At 36.5% G+C, this 21951-nt stretch overlaps 1 protein-coding gene across 6 annotated transcripts in view; it reads left to right on the top strand.

Annotated features, from left to right (window-relative positions):
• Positions 1–21951, top strand: part of LOC113051808 (unconventional myosin-IXa-like) — a 121342-nt gene that overhangs the window by 71207 nt on the left and 28184 nt on the right. For all 6 annotated transcript variants that reach the window (XM_026215909.1, XM_026215910.1, XM_026215912.1 and 3 more), the window contains 11 exons: positions 1122–1211; positions 4258–4374; positions 4866–5000; positions 7690–7811; positions 8472–8613; positions 9771–9966; positions 15729–15842; positions 18439–18505; positions 20741–20869; positions 20978–21017; positions 21533–21655. In XM_026215909.1, the coding sequence (XP_026071694.1) occupies positions 1122–1211; positions 4258–4374; positions 4866–5000; positions 7690–7811; positions 8472–8613; positions 9771–9966; positions 15729–15842; positions 18439–18505; positions 20741–20869; positions 20978–21017; positions 21533–21655 (1275 nt within the window). The remainder of the gene's footprint in view (positions 1–1121; positions 1212–4257; positions 4375–4865; positions 5001–7689; positions 7812–8471; positions 8614–9770; positions 9967–15728; positions 15843–18438; positions 18506–20740; positions 20870–20977; positions 21018–21532; positions 21656–21951) is intronic.

Below are 21951 nucleotides of genomic sequence, written 5' to 3' on the forward strand. Positions count from 1 at the left end.
CTTCTATATGTTCAGACTTGCCACATTCACCAACAAATCTCTTGCAAAAAGAGGAAGGCTGAATTCCTTTTGCACAGGATGGACAGCAAACTGGCCTACTCAAGGAAGCAGATCGAGTTCCTGAATGAAGGCCATGGAGCCCTGTGCTGTAGGCCTACGGGAAATAGGATGTGATTGTTCAAAGCCTTTGAACTCAACACATACATAATGTATGCACATACCTCTCTATACCACAACCTCTTGTGGCCTAATAGCATGATCAAAGTAAACCTGGCCTTTATCTTTAGACACACGCCTTCATGAATCTCTCTGAAGAAAAGAGAGAATGAACACTTGTGTTTTTGCATTTGCCTGTCAGACAACAGAGAAAAGGAAGTGTGTAGGCCTGCTTGCACCTTGAAAATATATGGAGATGAGGAGTTTTGATGAGCCCCTTACACATCTGTTCACAATTATCAAGTTGAATGACTCAATATCAGGCCCAACAAGTTTATATAATTAATAGATTAGATGTAGACCTCTCTCCCAGTGTGCATAGACCAGACACATATTTTTCACAGTTCACTGCTGGGTTCATTTGGGCCCTTTAATGTGTTAATGAACAAGCGTTGGCCTGTGTTGAGGTCTCTTGATTGTCCACGTTGACTCTGGCACTGTGTGTGCAGACTTTGATTTGAAACAGTTGTGTTGATATATGAAGGGCTGAGACAATACAGTGCTGGTTCTTCCCTGATATTATTGTAGCTGTATTGTTTTTATTTATCATTTTTAGAATGGACTATATTATTGTTAGAATATAGATGTGGATGAATATCCACTTCTTTGTCTTAAGAAACCCCAAAACGTTTGAAAAGCCAATTTTCTGAGTGCTACCGGATGTTTAAAGGACAGTTCAGCATCTCAGGCCCCAAAGTCAACAATTGAAACTTCTCACAGCCATTAGTGCCGCTTGGTACTAGTAATGTTTCGCTCCATGTACATCCATGTAACTAAACACTGGCTTGAATTAAAGCTTGTAGTGTTATCCATGTGTTTAATGTTTTGCAGTACACTATGAATGAATGCAGACTGTACAAGTCCTGGTATGTTAAAAATGAGAACCCTGTCTTGTAACATGATAGGTCAAGGAGGAAATGCTCTCTGAGGCCCTGACAACACGGAAAACAGTGACAGTGGGCGAGAAGCTGATAGTCCCATACAAACTTGCAGAGGTAAGCAAAAAAAAATGCATTAATCTGATTGGCATAACCAGAATTAAGTAACTTTGGATAATATTAGACAAAGGTACTTCGAAGTCTTTTTTGAGCCTTTACTTCTATATGATAAAATGTACAAGAGTCTTCATGACCTACATTTGACATTTTATGTTGTGTGTTACTGTTAAGCACACACGAGGATGAATCATTTAAAATGACTAAATGCGGTATTATAAATAGTAGCGCAGCTGTGGTGCATTTTAATGTCTTTTTCAGAATAAACCAGATGTAATGATGTTCCTGTAGACGTAGTCAGCATCTAAATATAAAGGTCTTTTGTGGTCTGTTTTTGTGGCCTTTCTAAAGAGTTACTTCGGTTGTAACTTTTAACATTTCTAATTTTCTTCATTCGTCCCTTCACTGACGTGAAGCTCACAGTGAAGTAAAGTGTTTCTCAAGGACTTTTTCATGCTCCATCATCGTAATTAGAACCAGCTATGAGGTTTTATCCAGCATTAGGACTCTGTTCTCCTGTCATCTTTAAATAATGGACTGGCAAACTCTTTTATTAAAATCTTTTATTAAAATTACAGTCACTATTTGACTTGATAAATTCCTTGTACTTCATACACTTATAGATTTAAACACTAAAATCCTTGCAAATATAGAGTTAAGTCGTTCATATAACCACAAGTAAAAGTTTTTTTTCCCCTCTCCATCTAGAGGTGGCCGATTTATTGTATATTCAAGAGATATATGTGATGACTTTGCTGGCAATATCAAATTAACCAACATTGTGAATATTGTCAATTCACAATAGTTTTTATAACTTATATGGGTAATTTTTTTCTAACCATATGTGACCCTGGACCACAAAAACCAAGTCGCTGGGGTATATTTTTAGCCATAGCCAAAAAAAACTTTGTATGGGTCAAAATTAATGATTTTTCTTTTATGGCAAAAATCATTAGAATATTAAGTCAAGATCATGTTCCATGAAGATATTTTGTAAATTTCCGATGGTAAATATATAAAAACCTAATTTTTTATTTATAAGTATGCATTGCTAATAACTTCATTTGGACAACTTTAACTGTGATTTTCTCAACATTTAGATTTTTTTTTGCACTCTCAGATTCTATATTTTTTAATAGTTGTACTTAGGCCAAATATTGTCTGATCCTAACAAACCATACATCAATGCTAAGCTTATTTATTCATCTTCCAGATGATGTATAAATCTAAATTTTGAGAAATTTACCCTTATGACTGGTTTTGTGATCCAGGTTCACATGTAAGATTAATGCATTATATTTTACGCCAAATTCTTAATTAGAATATTGAGGTAGGGTTATTGCTAATCTTTTAAGATCATAGCATCACAAAATATTAACAAAATCCATCTTTGCACTGCAGAGGAAGCATTGAGATGTATTTACACACAATGTTTGCTCAGGTGCAGCTTATTTGCACTGAAATTACAATAACATATATAATGCTATGAGATAATAGTTTTAAATTTAATACTTCTTGTTTATTTTGAAATGAGACTAAAACCTGTCTTGAAAGAATAATGGTGTCATTCATTCATGAGTTTTTTTTTTCAAATGGCTGATTTCATTATTATTGATGAATGGGTCATTGAATGAATATTCAGAAAAAAAACTTGTTTGTGTGATATTGTTTGACATTATATTATATGAAATAAATGTAATACAAAGGGGAATTTTAACTATATTCTATTTGGATTCATGAACTGTTCACTCTCAAACATCAGCTGAACCAGAATATGGAGCGAGTCTATCTAACTGAGGCCCAAATCAAAAAATAGTTCTACTGAATCATGACATCTCCTCCCCTAAAAACTGATGACCAAAGTAGTTGGATAGGAGCAGATGTTGGACAGTTGTACCTCTGGTTGTTTGTAAATGCGTATTAGACAGGCTGCTATAGTCCTTAATGAAAACCAGCTCAGATTCCTCTTTCAGTTCATCTGATAGTCCGTTAAATCAACACTTCTAATCACTGTGGCTGGCTCTTAACAAAATCGTTTCTTTCTGGTTCAGCTGAAGTTTAGATCAAGGCTACACCTACAATAGCGTACTCAAATCGGCTGAATTGAGTTTTTATGATGGTTTGCTAGTATGTCTTTGCATTACAACATGTCCTGCCCAATACTGGATGTGACAAAACGTGAAAAATCTAAATTATAATCCCTTCCATCATAATTCTAGTTTCCAGTCATCCGTGACGAGTGACACTATGTTTTGTCTATCATTTATTTTTATATATAGTGTCAATCAGGTCTAAGTGATTAGACAAATCAAATCCCTCATTGGTGTTAGCTGTATCCCTAATACAGAATATTGGTTTGTGAGCAGCAGTAATATCGCTGAGCATTAAAGTACCCCTATTGTGCCATTTTTAAGGTTCCTAATATTGTTTTGGGAGACTCCTACAATAGGTTTACATGCATTCAAGTTGAAAAAACACTATTGTTTTCTCAAAATATGCATTTAATATCACTTTATCTCAAATGATTTGTTCACAGCAGTTTGCCCATTGCCATAGTTTCGTATTTTGAACTTTCGATAGAAAATGTAAAAAAAAATGCATTGAACTCCCAAAGATTAGAGAAGCAGTCATCAGTAAAATGACGGGAACACAAAAAAAGATTGGGGTTGTACTGCTGTGGTACAGTGAAAAAAAAAAATTAACCACAGATTTTTTTTTTTTTTGCAGCCTAATCTTTTGGAAGTGAAACTTACTTCCACAGCGTTTTCTTGAAATGAGCGAGTTACAGTATTGAGGGTGGGGTCAAGATATCCGTGGTCTGCCAACGTAGAACATAAGCGGACATAATGCAAGATTTTTTACATTCACGCACTGCTACTGTATATTGCACAATTCAAATAAGTGATTAGGTTGTATTGTAAAGAGTACTTGCAAATATTTGTTTGGTTTCAGTGAACATGTTTGCATTACATTGTCACATCTGTTTGGTTAAAAAAAGATCTCTCGGTCATAACTAAATCAATTAGACCTTTTCACTCTCTTGCAGGCTGGGACGGTACGGGACTCCATGGCTAAGTCCCTCTACAGTGCGCTTTTTGACTGGATTGTGTTCAGGATCAATCACGCGCTGCTCAACCAAAGAGACTTAGAAGAGTCAGCCAAGGTAAAATCATTTCTGTACCGAAGAATAAGAAGAATACGTGCTGGATGTTAACTGGGGTGTTAGGGTTATAGATGACAGTGGAGCCCTAGTGAGTCACCTGACAGCGATTACATTACACAGCAGGAATATGAGCGCACCCTGTTTTTCTGTGGCTCTCACTGTTTTAATCTCTAGATTATGGATTGAGACGTTATGTAAGGGGATATATTGACTAGGCCCCTGCTGTTATGTAAAATTCACTAGAAGATTTCTGCTGATCATTATGTTAGTCAAACCCGAAATGAAGTCTATGCAAGTGCGTGAACACAGCTGAAGTTCAGTTTCAACCACTTCTAGTATTTTTCAGCTGACCTTCTTCATCTTTTATACTGTACATTTATTCACAGTAACTTATGTTAACTAACCTGTAGACATATTTATCGCTAGTTATCTGTCTAGTTATATAGTGCAGACATTTGACCCCACTTTTCCCCATCTCATCATCTTTTCAGATCCTGTCCATCGGGGTTCTGGATATTTTTGGCTTTGAAGACTACGAGAACAACAGCTTTGAACAATTCTGCATCAACTTCGCCAACGAGAGACTTCAGCACTATTTCAACCAGCACATTTTTAAGCTGGAACAGGTAATGTTTTTATTTAAAAGCTGGACCCAGAGCTAACCATCAGCTTCTCTCCCCACACGCAGCTCAAGATTATAGCCTAATAACAGATTTATTGCTAGCAATTATGATTCAAGTTGTTTTGACCGTTCAGAATGAAATAAAAACCCACATATTGCTAGACTGAATGTTTTCGGCAGAATCCAGGTTTGCAATCTTTATTTTTGTGTGCTTTCAGCTGCAATTCAAGTGCATGCAATTATCATCAATGCAGCCCAGGGTATATATTCCACTTATGATTGTTGAGAATGGGTCAGTTTTTATTTGCATGGACAAATGACCTGCATCCTAGCATTGTGATATAATTTACACAAGCAAACGCCGCCTAGCTTTAAGTAAATATGGAAATCTAGTTCTTTTTTAACTGTTCTGTGTTTTATTGTAAAAATAAAAAAAATCTAATAATAATTCTAAATGTATCATGCAAAATGTAACCATTACAGAAGTCTTTAATGGGTTGGGTTGATGAATGCCTTAGGCTGTGTGAACATGTAAGGTAGATTGTCATCTATTCTAGCAGTTTCCCACTAAATAAACCATTTGATAATGAGACCGTGAAAAGGGTTGCTTTACTCCAATCTCAGACAAAGAATTGCGTCTCTGTAATAATGTGTTTCCCCAATGAGGCCATTCTCTTAGGATGACTAAAGAGGCAACCAGTCACGGTAATGACACCCTGTCAAATCCGTGCCTTTGTGACGCACCTCAAAGTATATGTTTGCTCTAAGTTCCTAGTCAGTCCAGTGTCCAGATTTGATCAACTCGCTTTGACAGATTTGCTTGCACAAGGTACATTCCTCCACACAAATCACACACCGTCATAGGAAGTGTAGCTTTACGCCGATCTGCAAATAATAGTCCATCACTTGTGGGTTTAACACTTCATTTCTTCTTATGTTGATAAATGATTCCTGTCAAAACTGTGGGCAGTGTCAAATTTGCTTATCTGCTTCACTTTATATTATATTTGTTTTAGGAGTTTCGACCTAGCTTCCTGCTCGCTAGTCTTCCCATGCTTAGTGTTATTTTTTTGGTTCCATCAGCCAATCAGTGTTGCCATGATGTAATTTTCCAAAAACTCCATGACTAGACACATTGCATTTATGGTGATTTGGTTCAAAAATGAGAGACTGAGCACCTCTGAGCAAAGATGTCGGTTTTATAAATCGTATCTTGCTGGGAGGTCCTGCTCCAGCCAAGCAACTTCCATTGAGATGAATAGGAATTGTAATGACTAGCTCAGTCTAAGCTCATGCTGAACCCATATTGAGGATTCTGGGTAATTTTGTTAAAAGGATTTTGATGTTCTTATTAATGGAATCTTTGATTGGATTCATTGGAATGTCTAGAGAATGTTGCCACAACAGTTTTGCTGTTTGTTCCTTGATAAAAGTGCAGGAATTTTACTGCGTCTGCCAATTTCCACGCTTTAATTGCTCTTAGAGTTGGAAATCTTGGATTCAGATGTCAGGAATGAGTTCACATCCTGAGTGTATGGCCAAGTATGGCGTGTGGTAACACTGAATGTTTAATACAGACCATACCCAGGTTATCCACACAAAACATGGAATGTGCATGTTGTGTGCTTTGACATACTGATTCACAGATTATGAGCTTCAGTTAATGTTTGATAAAAAAAAAAAAAAAAAAATTCAAGTTAACTTATTTGGTCGCATTAGTTAAGATTGAGTTCATTTAATTGAAAACCAGAGCTGTAGTATTACTAGTAGAAGCAGGTCAGTGTTAGAATACGAAAGTGTGTCAGGGACACAAGAAAGTCCTGCCTACATACTTGCCATCTGATACCTATAAATACAGCCATGATGGAGCCAGACAACACCACACGCACTTCCATTAGTCCATTAATGGGCTTTTTTCATTTGTGGCATTTATGGAGACGCTGTAAATGGATTTGATTTGATTTGGAGGCTATTTGAGTGCATTTCTCTTATCGGCCAAATAGAGTGCATGTGGTTGCTGAAATTTCAGAGCACTTCAGATGAAGGTTACATTATTAGTACAAGGACACTATTATTATTTGAAAAAATCCACAACTGAAAGTATTAGATTTTTGCATGTAGCTCGCCAAGCACAGTTTGTTTTCTATGTGTTTTGTCATTGTTATCATTAGGAATAGACTAGAAGCTTAAAACATTACATTACATTACATTACATTTTCTTTTATCTCTCATTGACAAAAAAAAAAAGAGAAAAAAAAAACAGTAGGGTTATATATACCATATTATCATGATGAAAACTCCAAGGTTACACACAGGAAGTTGAATGATAAGTGTAGATTATATGCTTTGTTCTGCTGATTTGATAGTTTTGTCTTTTAATGGGCAGACAGGAGAGAGATTCCCCTGATTGGATGAAACCCTGCTGGGATTATATCCTTTATTGTTTCATTTACTTTCCCAGTGATCTAAGCATGCAGTTGTGGAGAAAAAAGCTACAAAATGTTAAGAATGTCTTTCATATTATTAACCACAAAGACCATGAAACCTCAGGCCAAATTGTAAAATTGTAAAACCCTGATCTCCAAGACTGGGAAAGCCATGAAAATGAATAAAAGCTTGAACAATCAGGATCTTCGTAATTGTCAGAATGTTTATTGATTATCAGGGTTGAATATGCTTTGTATTTCTTGCAGGAAGAGTATAGATCAGAAGGCATTGCTTGGCATAATATTAATTACATCGATAACACTGGCTGCATTAGCCTCATCAGCAAGAAGCCCACAGCACTGCTCCACCTACTGGATGAGGAATGCAAGTACGTCTGCATTTTTCACTCGATACATATATACTGAACTATACTTAAGTGTTTTACCTGTAAATCAAATAAAACAAATACAAAAATAAACCTTTTATTACAGTAGTAATAGTAACCTAAAAAAAGGTTTCTCTGTCAAATAAATCGGGTTTTTAAAGGTTCCCTCTGCTTAAAATAGCTGTAAACCTGAATCTCCACATCAGTGTTTTTCATAGCATAAATCTCTATTGTCTCATTCTTCCTCTTCCTGTGGCTGTGTTGCTTTTCTGCTGAAGTTTTGGCAGCAGCTCTCGTTCTTCTCAAGGCCAGAGGAACAGCACAGGTTTATTAAATACTGACTCCAGGAACTTAGTCATGCTCCCTTAGATGACCACTTTCACTCTCTGGTTCTCAACCAAGGGACCGGGGCCCACTATGGGGAACTCAGCAAGACCCCAGCAATGGCAGATTAGCATTAATTGATTCAATTAATTCAATTTTTAAAGTAAATATGAAGTTAAATGTTTTGCACCATTAAAAATGAAAATTTAACTGAAAACCGGGAGGGAAGGAAGAAAGAAGGAAAGAGAAAGAGAAAAAAGTAGCTGAAGTGCAATCCTGAAAGACGGTATGTATTGTTTGATTGCCCCTCTGATGCACTCTCTTGCTCTTGTATTGCAGCTTTCCACAGGCCACCAATCAGACCCTCCTGGACAAGTTCAAGCGGCAGCACGAGGGAAACAGCTATATTGAGTTTCCTGCAGTCATGGAGCCAGCCTTCATCATTAAACACTACGCAGGGAAAGTCAAATATGGAGTGAAGGTCAGGGCTTTATGCAGCTACACAAAGGCCTGTTTGGGATTTATGATTTATATCATAATTACAAAAAAACAGTATCTGACCTGTACGTCAGATATGTCATAAAATGTAAAAATTGTAAACCATAAACAAGCACAAGCAATGTATGGGAAATGAAAAAAATAATAATTGTGTAACAGATTTGATTGATTTGAAACAGATTGAGTTTTGATACAGATTGGTTTGTTGGTGTGCTAGGTTGGATTTCTTTCTTCAAGCAAACTACTTCAGAGTTTGTCTTCAATACCGAAACCACCTGGTTAAAGTGATCTTGGACTGATATTTCTGGTGTGGATCAGAGCATCACTGCCATGTTCCTATATGCCTCAAAAAAATAAAAACCAAGGGAGAAAACGTGCAAGTTTCTTAAATAAACGCTCCAAACAAACACCCTAGTGCCAATACTGGGACCAAAAAAGATGTTGAACCAGCAAAATATTCTTCTTGACAAATTCCCAGTCACCATCGCAGTCATCATTCTAGTACTGTTTGTACATAGTTGATAGTTCTTTGCACTGTGACCTCTACAACCACTGAATGTGAAGAGGGTGTTATGTATTTGTCACACGACTGTATATTTATAGTATATAATGAGTAATCTCAGTTTGTCGCTCATGGCACCATAAACACGACAGTAATGAGTTACTGTGTGCAGTCCCAGCATCCCATGCTGGTCAACTGTCCCACTGGGTTGCTTATGTTAACAAATCAACGGCGCCATTGTGTACCTTTTATTAGTGCACTGAAAAGATCAGAAACTTCACACTCATTTTTGATAGTCTTATTAACTCTTTTTTTTTTTTTGCTTTTGCCCAAGATGTCCCTGAAGTCATAACATACAATTAGAAGCACCAATCGTAAAAGACAGAAAAAAATCACACACTGTGTACACCCAGCTTTAAGTTTGGCAGAGTTCGACAGTCATGAGTAGCTGATCCTCTTATTTACAATATAAATCCTCCGTTCATGAGTTACATAATGGAGCTCTGCAGGCCTCACTTTCTCTTTTCACTAATGTTTTATTGGCTTCATACAGTAGATGAGCCTTTATTGTTGGGCTGATAGAGTTGTATATAATAAGGATGCAGTTATCTGACTGTCTGTTTGACTTGCTGTCCCAGGACTTCAGAGAGAAGAATACAGACCACATGCGTCCAGACATCGTCGCGCTTCTCAAGAGCAGTAAAAACGCCTTCATCTGTGGTCTGATTGGTATTGACCCAGTGGCCACCTTCCGCTGGGCTGTACTCAGGGCTTATTTCAGAGCCATGGTAGCCTTCAGGGATGCTGGGAAGAGACATGTGGAGAAACGTAGCGGTGAGTCAAATGAAATGGTTATCTGCACTTTTTTCTGGACACATGCTTGCAGTTTGGACAACAGATTCTTTGTAAAATGCATTCCACACGGTACCAATGCAAAACAATACCCAGTTCAAAACAATCCTCTTGAACTAGAAAATAGTCCAATATCTTATTGTGCAAATCCCAGACCTCTCCTTGGGCCAATAAACGACACAGTTGGCTACGAAACAGTTTTTGGGGTTCTGCTGTGTGCCTGATTATAAATCCTACAAATTGTTCTTGATCAGTGTATCTCTAACCATCAAACTATTTGGGTTAATGGATTTAATTTATTATGATTTATATATTGCATTACATACATGAAACTGCAACTGATCCAACTGACATTTCAAATCTTACATCAAATCATCAAAGAATATCATATGTAAATATTAGTGGTGGGCAGAGATGTATAGTAACGAAGTAGAACTACTTCACTACTGTACTTAAGTACTAAAAGGCGGTATCTGTACTAGTGATCGACCGATGTATCTGTTTACCGATATTTTTCCCGATATTTAAGCATTTTTCCATAATCGGGTATCGGTTTTGTAATATCGGATTCGCCGATTTACGGCGCCATCTTGTGGCCGTTTTGAGATTTCCGCCATTGCAGCCCGGGCGTCTGAGGAGATCAGTCAACAACAACTCAGTGCACAGGTAAAGTATATGTTCTACTTGGTTTGCTTTAATTAATCAACTTTATTTAACATAACAGACATGCACAAATGAGATCTGAGACATAAATTCCTGATATAATTAATTTATGCAGCTTGTTTCTAAACAATTGAGACGAACTCATTGAGTCACGTAGTGTTCGTCATGTCCTGCCCCAATAAAGACGTATCTTTACATGAATTAAATAAAACAGACATGAATGAGTGCATGTTGAAAATAAAAGCGTTGAATTTAATTCTCTATCTGTTGTATTTGCTCACCATTAGTCTAGAAGAGAAAGTTCGTTCATATTAGCAACTGACGGATGATCTGGATGCTTAAGCACGGCCACTGAATGAAACTTTTGACAATATTATCTTGTTTAAACACCCTAGATTATATTTTCATTTACTACATAACAATTATTTCGCTAATACACATATAAATATAGCCTACCGCTTTGTGGAAATTAATTATTTATTATCTCCATGCGCGATCGCGGTTTATTAAGTTATAGTCAAACAGCACTTTGTCAGTTGGCATTTCATGATTAAACATTAGATTAAATTTAGATCATAAAATGCCAACTGACAAGTGCTGTTTAACTTTATATAGTCTCGGGAAAAAAAGTTCGTTCATATTGCTCAGCACCTGGGTTGATGATCAGGAAGCCTCAAGCAATGCCACTGAATGAAACTTTTGACAAGATTATCTTGTTTAAACACACTAGATTATATTATCATTTACTACATAACAATTATTTCGCTAATACACATATACATATACCGCTTTGTGGAAATTAATTATTTATTATCTCCATGCGCGATCGCGGTTGATTAAATTATAGTCAAACAGCACTTTGTCAGTTGGCATTTCATGATCTAACGTTAGATTGAATCTAGATCATAAAATGCCAACTGACAAGTGCGGTTTAATTTTATATAGTCTCGGGATAAAAGTTTGTTCATATTTCTCAGCACCTGACTGGGTTGATGATCAGGAAGCCTCATGCACGGCCACTGCATGAAATTTTTGAAGGAAGCAGGCTTACAGGGCAGAATGCTGAAAGACTCTGTTTTCTACACTAAAACCTAGTTCTGCTTAACTGGGAGTATTAAGTTATACTACTAAATAGCTATGCACTCCTAAATAGCCTTCCCGCCCCCACCAATATGTTAGAATCATTTTTGTGCTTTATTTTTTTACCCGTTTTTATTTTTTTACCCCATCAAAGCTTTTATTTTAAAACAAAGACACTTAGTAACAGTGCACTTAAATTTTTTGGACTCAGACCCCTCTATTTATTTGTGTATAAATATAAAGTTTTTTGTATGCAAGGAGGGAGTGATTGTTATAAATAAAATGTTTTTTTTTTTTTCAGCTCATTTGTGTTGTAATAATTGTCAGAAACAGAAGTATAACAGTAAATAAATATCGGTTCTGCATATCGGTTATCGGGTACATAAACATGCAAATAATCGGTATCGGTATCGGTTATAAAAAATCAATATCGGTCGATCACTAATCTGTACTTTACTAGAGTATTATTTTTTTCTCCTACTTCCACTTTTACTTCGGTACATATTTTCGCTGAGTTTAATACTTTTACTCCGATATTTTTTTTTATGTGCTGCATCGTTACTCGTTACAATTATAATAATGTTACGAATCATTCCATTACAAACCACTGCCAGAACTGTAGATGGCAGGTTTGATGAAGCTGGCACATCATTGAGCGAATCAAGCGAGACTGCGCGTGCTGACTGAACTGCTGTGAAGAGAGAGATGAACACCGAGCCGAGCCAGATAATGACTCGTTCACGAGTCAAGAACCGGTTGCATCGGTTTTCGGATGACCAGTAACGTTAGTTCTTTCTGACAGTTCGATTCAATAAACCAGTTGAAGAAAACAGTTCATCGATTCTTTTGCGCTCGATGCAATGGCGTCATTGGCGTTGACTGCACATGGGCTCATAACATTAACACAGAATTAGTTCAGAATCAATCACCAAAAGAATCAGTTCGGTTCCAGACGCTCTGTGTGTCGGTTTGCTTCACGCTAAATCACACATGCGCAGTATCATCAGCTCCTCGGTTCACGAATCGGACGCGTCTGACAGAAACGGTTCTTGACTCGTGAACGAGTCATTATCTGGCTCGGCTCGGTGTTCATCTTCAGTTCTCTCTTCACATCAATTCAGTCAGTGTACTGTTTGAGTCAATGAATTACTCCGGGATATTGGTTTGTTTTAACTCAGAGGGAGTGTCAGACACATTAAACAAGTTAACAGCTTAATTCATCTGTGGATTAATGCGCATTGGAGACGCGAACTGTTTAAAACGATTCAGTTCGATTTGGTGGACTGTTTCAAAAAGATCCGGTTACATCGAATGATTCGTTCGCGAACCAGATATCACAAACTGCTTTGTTTTTAACTGTCTTACAACAGACACGGAAGAGAAGACAATGCTGAATAAAGTCGTAGTTTTTGCTATTTTTGGACCAAAATGTATTTTCGATGCTTCAAAAAATTCTAAATGACCCTCTGATGTCTTACGGGTTTGAAACAACATGAGGGTAAGTTATTAATGACATCATTTTGCAAATTGGGCTAACTAACCCTAGTAACCGTTTACAAGAAGTTACAGTCAAAGGAATTGTGGTTGTCCTTTAGGTTAATCATTTGAAATAGTAAAAACAATATGTTCAAACTTTTGACTACTTTCTTTAATAGCTACATAACACAGTACTTCTACTTTTACTTTCAGTACTTGAGTAGTAAATTTTAAAATAGACTACTCGCAATACTTAAGTACAAAAAAATGTTGAATACTTTAGTACTTCTACTTAAGTGTGGTGCTTAAAAGAGCACTTCTACTTCTACTCAAGTCACTTTTTTGATAGAGCACTTGTACTTTTACTCAAGTATGGTTCTCTAGTACTTTATACATCTCTGGTGGTGGGCCGTTATCGGCGTTAACATGCTGCGTTAACGCGAGACTCTTATCGGGCGATTAAAAACAATATCGCCGTTAATCTATTCTCAAAATTGGGTTGGGAGCTGGGTCTATACTAAGCAAGCTATGATGACTTTCACCTTGATATTTTATATAACCTACTGGCTGAGGCCAGCCTAAAAAGATACTCAGGACAGTTGATGGGCCACTGCTGCACATCGTCATGAAAGATTATCCTTTACACGTCTTTTTAAGCCGTACCGGTTGTCGATTTAAACATTAAAGCTGAACAGAGCTTGTTATTGCACGCTGTGTTCGGTGCGCACGAGAGAGAGAGCCGTGTATCACAGACAGCGACACTGAACCGAGCTCTCTTCTGCGAAGTTCTCCTCAAAGTCCCTCCTGTAACTGAACGAACAAATACAAATCGCAGTTTGAACAAACAAAAAGATGTGAAAGAGCCCAATTCAGTACTCATGGTGTTCTGGTGTTCACGGCTCACGCAGAGAAAAGCGTCTCAAAACACTTGAAAATCGAATTTGCTTATTTTTGCTCTAGTGCCGACAAATACATACAAAATATTTCAAAATATCCACCTTGGGAATTATGGTCGAAAAAACTGTCAGTTATATCTTAAGTGAAAGTAAACAGTTGAGGAAAAAAATGGGATGTGTATTATATTGGATGCGTTCATCGTCTATTAAAGTGACAGCGCCTAATTTAGCGACTGGCTGCTGTAATGTTAATCCAAGAAAATTAAAATGAAAATCACTCACTGCTCTTGATGACTTTGTAGTTTTAACAGTAAAACCAAAAATTATTCAGACACCAGATATATATATTTTTTATATATAGCAAAACTGTAATAATGTGAGAAATGTTGATGGTGTCTGAATAAATGTAGGTTTGATTGTATATTTCATTTTTACATTGAAGACTAGCCAGTGCTATTTAACATTTAATTATTTAGTTTCTGTACCTTGACACCTACAAACTTGAAAAAAACTTAAACGTTGTGTAAATAGCACAAATAAATAAAAATGAACGAACATACAAATTAAACAATTTCAAACAGGGCCCACTGGTACAACGTTCACCGGGTCCCCGCTGACCCCAGCTATGGCCCTGCTCACACTGTTTCAAACATACTCCGTCTGCAGTGCGTATGCAGTCCGTGTGAGTTACTTATGTGGTGCAGCACGAACTCGATGTTCTAATGCACTATCTAGCTTGATAAACCCCTTCTCAAAGACTTACTGTTTGTCAATTTTATTTGGGTAACACACATATTCTGAATGCCATCGGCAGAATTCGAATGAGCCATTTTAATCTAGATTAATCTAGATTAATTTCAAGATCACAGTGAGATTAATCTAGATTAAAAAAATTAATCTATGCCCACCTCTAGTAAATATATATAAACATTTAATGTTTTTGAAAGAAGTAAGTTATTTTCACCAACAATGCATTTATTTGATAAAAAAAAATTTAATATTAAAATACACAAAAACAGTACAGGATTTTGGCATATCAGTTTTTTTTTTTTTTTTTTTTTGGTCTAACTTTGTTGTTCATTTCCAGAGGGATTGTATCTTTTGCCACATTTAGCTAAGTAACAGTATTTGCTATAGTGTTAAAAAATAATGTTAGACATCTTGACTTTGAAAATGATCAAGTGTTATGAATATGAAAATATTAGGGCTGCTGTATGTTGAGTGTATGTTGGCTAGTGAACCATGCCTTGCTCCGCTTGCTTGATGTCTGTCTGTTGTCCTGCTCTCCAGCTTTTCAGTGTCTATATGCCTTTCTTCCATTACAACAGTTTGAATATTAGCAGTTTATCTTAATGCTTTGATACCTCACACAGACCGGTGTTTCAACAATCTAGTTTGAACCATAAGTGCTGCCCACTGCTTTATGGGTTGCATTTCTCTGTAGCCCAAATCTGATTTTTAAATGTGAACACCAAAAGTCACATTCACATTCAATCTGTATGAATGTATGCTGATAGTCAACATTTAGCTTTGCGTAGACGAGCACATCTTTTTTTCTCCCTATTTGATCTGTCTTTTCTCTTTCTTCTCTCTTTCTTGTTTGTGTTGTTTGTTTTTTGGCTTCCTAAGGGCATGACGCTGCTGCTCCAGTTGTGAAAAGTGTGGATAGCTTTAGTTTTCTGCATCACCCTGTGCATCAGAGAAGCTTAGAGATCCTGCAGAGGTGCAAAGAGGAGAAATACAGTAAGGCTGCTTTTCCTTCATCTCGTCTCCTCACTCCATGCACCCTGGGCCAAGACATGAGGACCCCGTTAAAATCTTAACGGTTACTGCTATATAAATGCATTCCTCCGCAGATACACATATGTAACAGAATCATTGATTTGATTCAGAGCTGAAACTGGCAAGACTTGCCCTCATGTCTCTGCCCATCCGTCTTGCATCTGTCTTGCTTTCCTGCATGATGTCAGTTTGGGCACCTGTCTTTCACTAACAGCCCGCTCTATGGGTTCAGTCCAGCATGCATGCTTCTCGGGCAGACCACCACTGTCCCCTCACTGGAGCCCCTCTTCTGAGCACTCGTGCCCCAGCAGCGCTCCAGCTCAGAGTACACACTCTGAGGACAGCGGGCTCACAATAGGTCTGTTTGATGGAGGTAGCTCAGACTATAGACTATACACATCAAAAAAAATAAAATAATAATAATTTGTTGTAGTTAGGGCTGGGTGATATAATTGAAAACAAAGTAATGTATCTCAAAATGAGTAATTGACATACAACATGTTTTTAGACCCCTGTATAAGTGCTGATGTATATTTTATGTGCTTACAATCACAATTTCACTTTTACATTTTTCAGCTTTTTCATTTTAGATAGTCCTGCTTTGTGAAAAATTCTCTTTTTAAATGATACATTTTCTGCTTAGACGATTAATAAGGACATAAAAGCTGCTTTGCATAATGCAGTTTAAAATGGTTATAGATGGAGTTAAGCATGTGACCCACAGAACATTTCAGATATCCGGTAACACTTTATAATAACTGCACACTATTAATCATTAATTAAGCATTAGTAAACAGATAATTCATAATTTATAAAGCATTAATAGACAGTAATAAGCAGTTTATAAATACAGATATGCTTTATTCTTGATAAAAAAGCATATCTATAATGTGTTTAATAATTGTATTTTCATACTTTATTCATGATCAATGTATCATTTATCAATGAAGTATAGCATTATTTACAAACCAGTTATTTAGGAGTTGCCAGTGATTCATAAGATCACAAGAAATGTAGTAAATTCAGGTAGTTATAAAGCATTTAGTAGTGGTCAGTTAACTATTTATGTGAGCTCATCTAAAGTGAGGACTAGTTATGCCTTGTAAAGCATTTATAAAGGATATTTAAAGGCTCAGTTATTTTCTAAATAAAAAAACGGAAAACAAACACAACACAGTGATACAGAACATATAAATATTAACAGCCTTTAAATTTAATTTGTAAAAGCTTTACAAGGCATAAATAGTCCTCACTTTAGATGAGCTCACAAAAATAGTTAACTAACAACTACATATGTTTTATAACTACCTGAATTAACCCTGAATTACAGTACAAATACATGTTAATAAACCATTTATTAACACTATAAGTAACTATTACTATATGTCTGAATAAAAAGATGTATGAATGCACATTTAAATAATTTATTAATCATTTACTTACAATTTCTAAGTGATCTTATGAACCACTGACAACTCCTTAATAACTGGTGTGTAAATAATGCTATACTTAATTTAGAAATGATAAATTGATCATTAATAATGTAAGAAAAACAATTATTAAACACATTATAGATATGCTTTTAAATCAGGTATAAAGCATTTTGTATCTGTATTTATAAACTGCTTATAAATGTTTATTAATGCTTTATAAATGATTAATTAACTGTTTCCTAATGCTTAACTAATGATTAATAGCATGCAGTTATTATAAAGTGTTACCAAAAATTCTTCTAACATTTTCATTAAATGAACATAAGGAACACATTTAATGAGATTTTAATGAGGTTTAATATTATAATTATTATTTATACAGTATATACAATACAGTACATATTGTAAAAAAATACATTGTACTAGACCGTGATGAATCAGCATTGGAAATAGATTTTTACGTTCATGGTTTGGTTGTGGGGGGAAAAAATAATTAAAAATCCACCCCAAAAAGAAAATTATTTACTCACCCTCAGGTCATCTATGATGTAGATGAGTTTGTATCTTCATCAGAATTAATCCTTTGCAGTGAATTGGTGCCGTCAGAATAAGAGTCCAACAGCTGATAAAAACATCATAATAATTCACACAATTCTAGCCCATCACAAGTGCTCCATGAACTGTTCCAGTGAATAAACAAACTCATGTATATATTGGATATTCTGATGGTCAAGATTTTCATTATTGGTTGAGATTCATTTAAGGAAACTTAATCACCAACAAGTATATTGCACATGTATGGTACAATTTCAGTATATCACCCAGCATTAGTTCTGGTACAATGAGAGTCTCCAAGGGTTTTTGTATGTGGATGTATGAACCCAGACACTGTGTGTGTGTGTGTGTGTGTCATACTTAACCGATTCACATAAGCATGTTTCAAGTAATTCACCTCTAACTGAATGATTAAATGTTTCATTTCATCAACAGCAGTGAATTAATCAACATCACATTATATTATTCTCATGAGAACCATTACATGGTCCATAACCTCTCACTCATTTCCCATATTACCCATGTGTGTCGGAGCAGTCTGGTTGTACAGGTTTTGTGCTCCGTTTCAGGTGTGAACAAGAGGAATCCCCGCACTCCACTGTCTGATCTGCAGGGAAGCAATGCACTTAATCAACGGTAAGAGCGCCTCACATATGACCACCATCCTGTCCTAACCCTCGTAGATACAGATGCCCCTAAAATGTTTAACATTTAAATATACAAAATATCATTGAAAATATATTTAGCAGTTATGATGGGGTTTTAAGGGGTCTGCAAATATAATTGTGGCATTAGAGTGGATTGTTTTTATTTTTTCTATTGACAGTAATTTTTAACAGACTGTGCATCATTTGTTTCTAATGTCAGTAGTCGAGTTTCTGAAAGCCCCTCTGTATTTTCCTGACACTTTTTTTTATTTTCGGAGTGGGAAATGAAGCGTGTACAACGAGCCCCTGGTCAGTACTCACTCGGCTTGTAAAGTTCTCCCTGTGGCTGTAGAAATAGAGCAGTAGCTCCACAGATAATGCTTCATGCTTTGTTAACCACTGCATGGCACTGAGATTAGTCCTGATATCCACAACAAGTGGCAAGAGCCAAGCTCACAACAGCTCTTTTGTTGCACTGTAAAGTCTCCCTAATCTGTTTTGCAACCCCACGCACTTTTTGGGTTACTAAGTGACCATTAAGCACGAGAAAACAGCAGCTGCTTCCTGTGTGATGTAAGAGTGGAGTTATTTGCTCATTTGGAGGACAGGCCCTAGGCTGATGGGTAAATGCTTTCCACAGTCCACGACCACATGCTCCAGTGAGCTCCTGTACACAGAATATTGCCATAAAATTACTGTAAGGCCCCTCGGCTTTGTGTAACGTTTGGTTAATTTGACAGACTTTGCAATGAGTTTAATACCTAAAAAATAAATAGTGGTTTAGTAAAAAAATAAATAATAATAATAACAAAGATTCCAGACTTATTGGTGCCCTAGAAAGGCTGTTTTAACCTAAATAAGGGCAGTCTCCCTTCATGGTGGCTGCCATGTTGAGATCGCTGGCCAGGAGTGATGCACCTAAATATTTATTTTTACAAAAAAACTGAAATGAAAAATTTCAGCTGAAAACTGAGTTAATTTAATAGCTGTGACGAGTGGGGCGGGCCGAGAGCCATGGGAACGGAGCAAGGCCAGTGGAGTGATTGGGAAATGAGCAAGTCCCACGGAGGAGATCGGAAGGATACAAAAGAGGAGCGACGATAGTGAAGGACAAGAGAGGACCAGGCCTGGGATTTATTTTGTGTTTGGTTTTTGATTGGATGTGGCAGTCATCCGCGAGGGGCTGTTGCGCTGTTTTGTGTTTATTTTATTATTAAAGTTTTGATTTAAATGGCCGCCGGTTCCTGCCTCCTCCTTCCCGAGATTATGAAGTTTGTACTCCGTTACAATAGCCCGTTTGTGAATGTGTTTTATGGCCTCCACCATCAGGTGATGAACTTGAACAAGTCAAGAGCACGTAACAGTAGCCGGGTCTCCATCCAAAGTTGCAAATTTAACTGATTGCGCAAAATTTGAATATCGCACAAAACATTTGCGAACAAGCACCGTTTCATCCAGCGAGTCAAAGAGAACAAATTCGTCTAACTGGCTCTATACATCACTAATAAGAAAAGTAGGAGAAGCTACTGAATACAAAAATGTTCCTATATAATATATTACTTGCACATCAGGAGCAGCAGACGAAATGCAATGAATGTTTTTTTTTTTTTTTCGGAGGTGTATGCTGGTGTTTGGGAACGTAGTCTTTTAACGGTTCTGGGAGGCAATTATACAGAAATACTTTGACAGACTTTGCTCGGGCATTTCCGGATGACCATATATAATTATTTTAGATGCTGTGGAACAAGATCAGTTTGCTGGTTAGTCAGGATTTAACGTCCCATAGCAAATAGACTTTTAAATGCGCTTGGAGGAATTTATTCGCAAAATGCATTTCCATCTCTCATTATTCGTATTAACTCTTTTTCGCTCAAGTCAAAAACAACTCAAGCGAGCATAACATTAATTTTTTTTTGAATTAAGGCATTTTTATGCAAAATTTTGTGTTTCCATCTCTCGATTCTGATGCGATTAAATCAAAATGTGCATAAAAACAGGTTAATGGAAACCCAGCTACTAACTTTTCCTTAGGAAAATTAATCATACTTTTATTACAGTGAAAGTGTAGTAACAATGGTTTTGTGGCATATAGATTTTCATTGAATAACCACTGTTTTACAACAAATACCGGTTAAACTGTGTTTAGTGTAGCAAAACCATATACTGTAGCTTATTTAGAGATGTTGGATGTGTGTTTAATATTTGTTTTTGCTGTTCCTTTCAGAGAGGGATGGAATGGGCGTACTGGGAGACAAAACCGGCTGTCCTCCGCTGGATCCTTCAGTGAAGAGGAGGGCATCTTCATCAACTCCACAAGCAGTAAACTCCTGGAGCGAGCCCATGGCATCCTTATGTGAGATTCTGCCTCTCTGTGCTACACAGCTCTTTACTTGTATTGTCATCATATACAACATACCACTGGAATAACATAACCACTATTATTTATGCTTTTTTTTTTCAGGAGAAATAAAAACTATAAAATGAAGCCCAGTCTTCCTAAGGTGCGCAAAACCCATAACATACTTAAATTGATTTCTTTTTTTAAAATGACAAGTCTGTTATGATCTACTCATAATGTTGGCAAAAAAGTGGTGTTTTTGCCATTTTGTTTTGTGTTTGTTTGCTTTTTTTTCTGGTTTGGTTCTTGTGAAACACATACAGAGATATTTAAGTGTCAAGTTTATGGTGTTGTGTCCAAAAGTGCTAATGAGTTCCGATAACTACTGCAGAAGGCAGTTTTTTTTTATTCTTTTGTTTATTTTCCTTCACTCATTGCTTCAGAATACTTGGAATATTTTATATAAGTTATTTTTGTCCTTTTATTGTCTGTTCTGTTTTTAGGATATGTTGATGTATTTTTACAGCTGTGATTGCCGTATACAGAATTGACTTCTCTCTTTGTGTTCTATGAAAGTTCAGATGGCTTTATAATGACTTGAGGTTCTGTATATGTTGATAGAACTCAGATTTTTGAGCAAACGTTCCCTTTAACTGGTTTCTCTATCTGTTTCTGCAGCACTTGCTGGATGTAAAGTCTCTGAAGTACCTGAGTAACCTGACGTTACAAGACCGCATCACAAAGTCCTTGCTGCACCTGCACAAGAAAAAGAAACCCCCAAGCATCAGTGCCCAGTTTCAGGTCAGATCTCACTCTCTTTCACTGTTTCTTTCTTAAGAGTATTCTGAATCACGTCTTTGTTGTGTAAGTGTGGTGTAATTTCCAGCTCTGTTTTATAAGCTCTAGTAAAAGCCCAAATTAATGACATCATGTCTGTCTTTGATACAAAAACACTTTTATTTTCTCTGTCGTTCCCAACCTCCTTTGTTTTGGTTTTCCTAAAAAACAACTGCTTGTGGTCCTATAATGGTATTTTAATTACATATAATTAAATGTGTTCACGCTTTCTGCATATTTTTACGATCGGAATGGAAGGT

This window comes from Carassius auratus, chromosome 32 (genome assembly GCF_003368295.1).
Source record: "Carassius auratus strain Wakin chromosome 32, ASM336829v1, whole genome shotgun sequence".
NCBI lineage: Eukaryota > Metazoa > Chordata > Actinopteri > Cypriniformes > Cyprinidae > Carassius > Carassius auratus.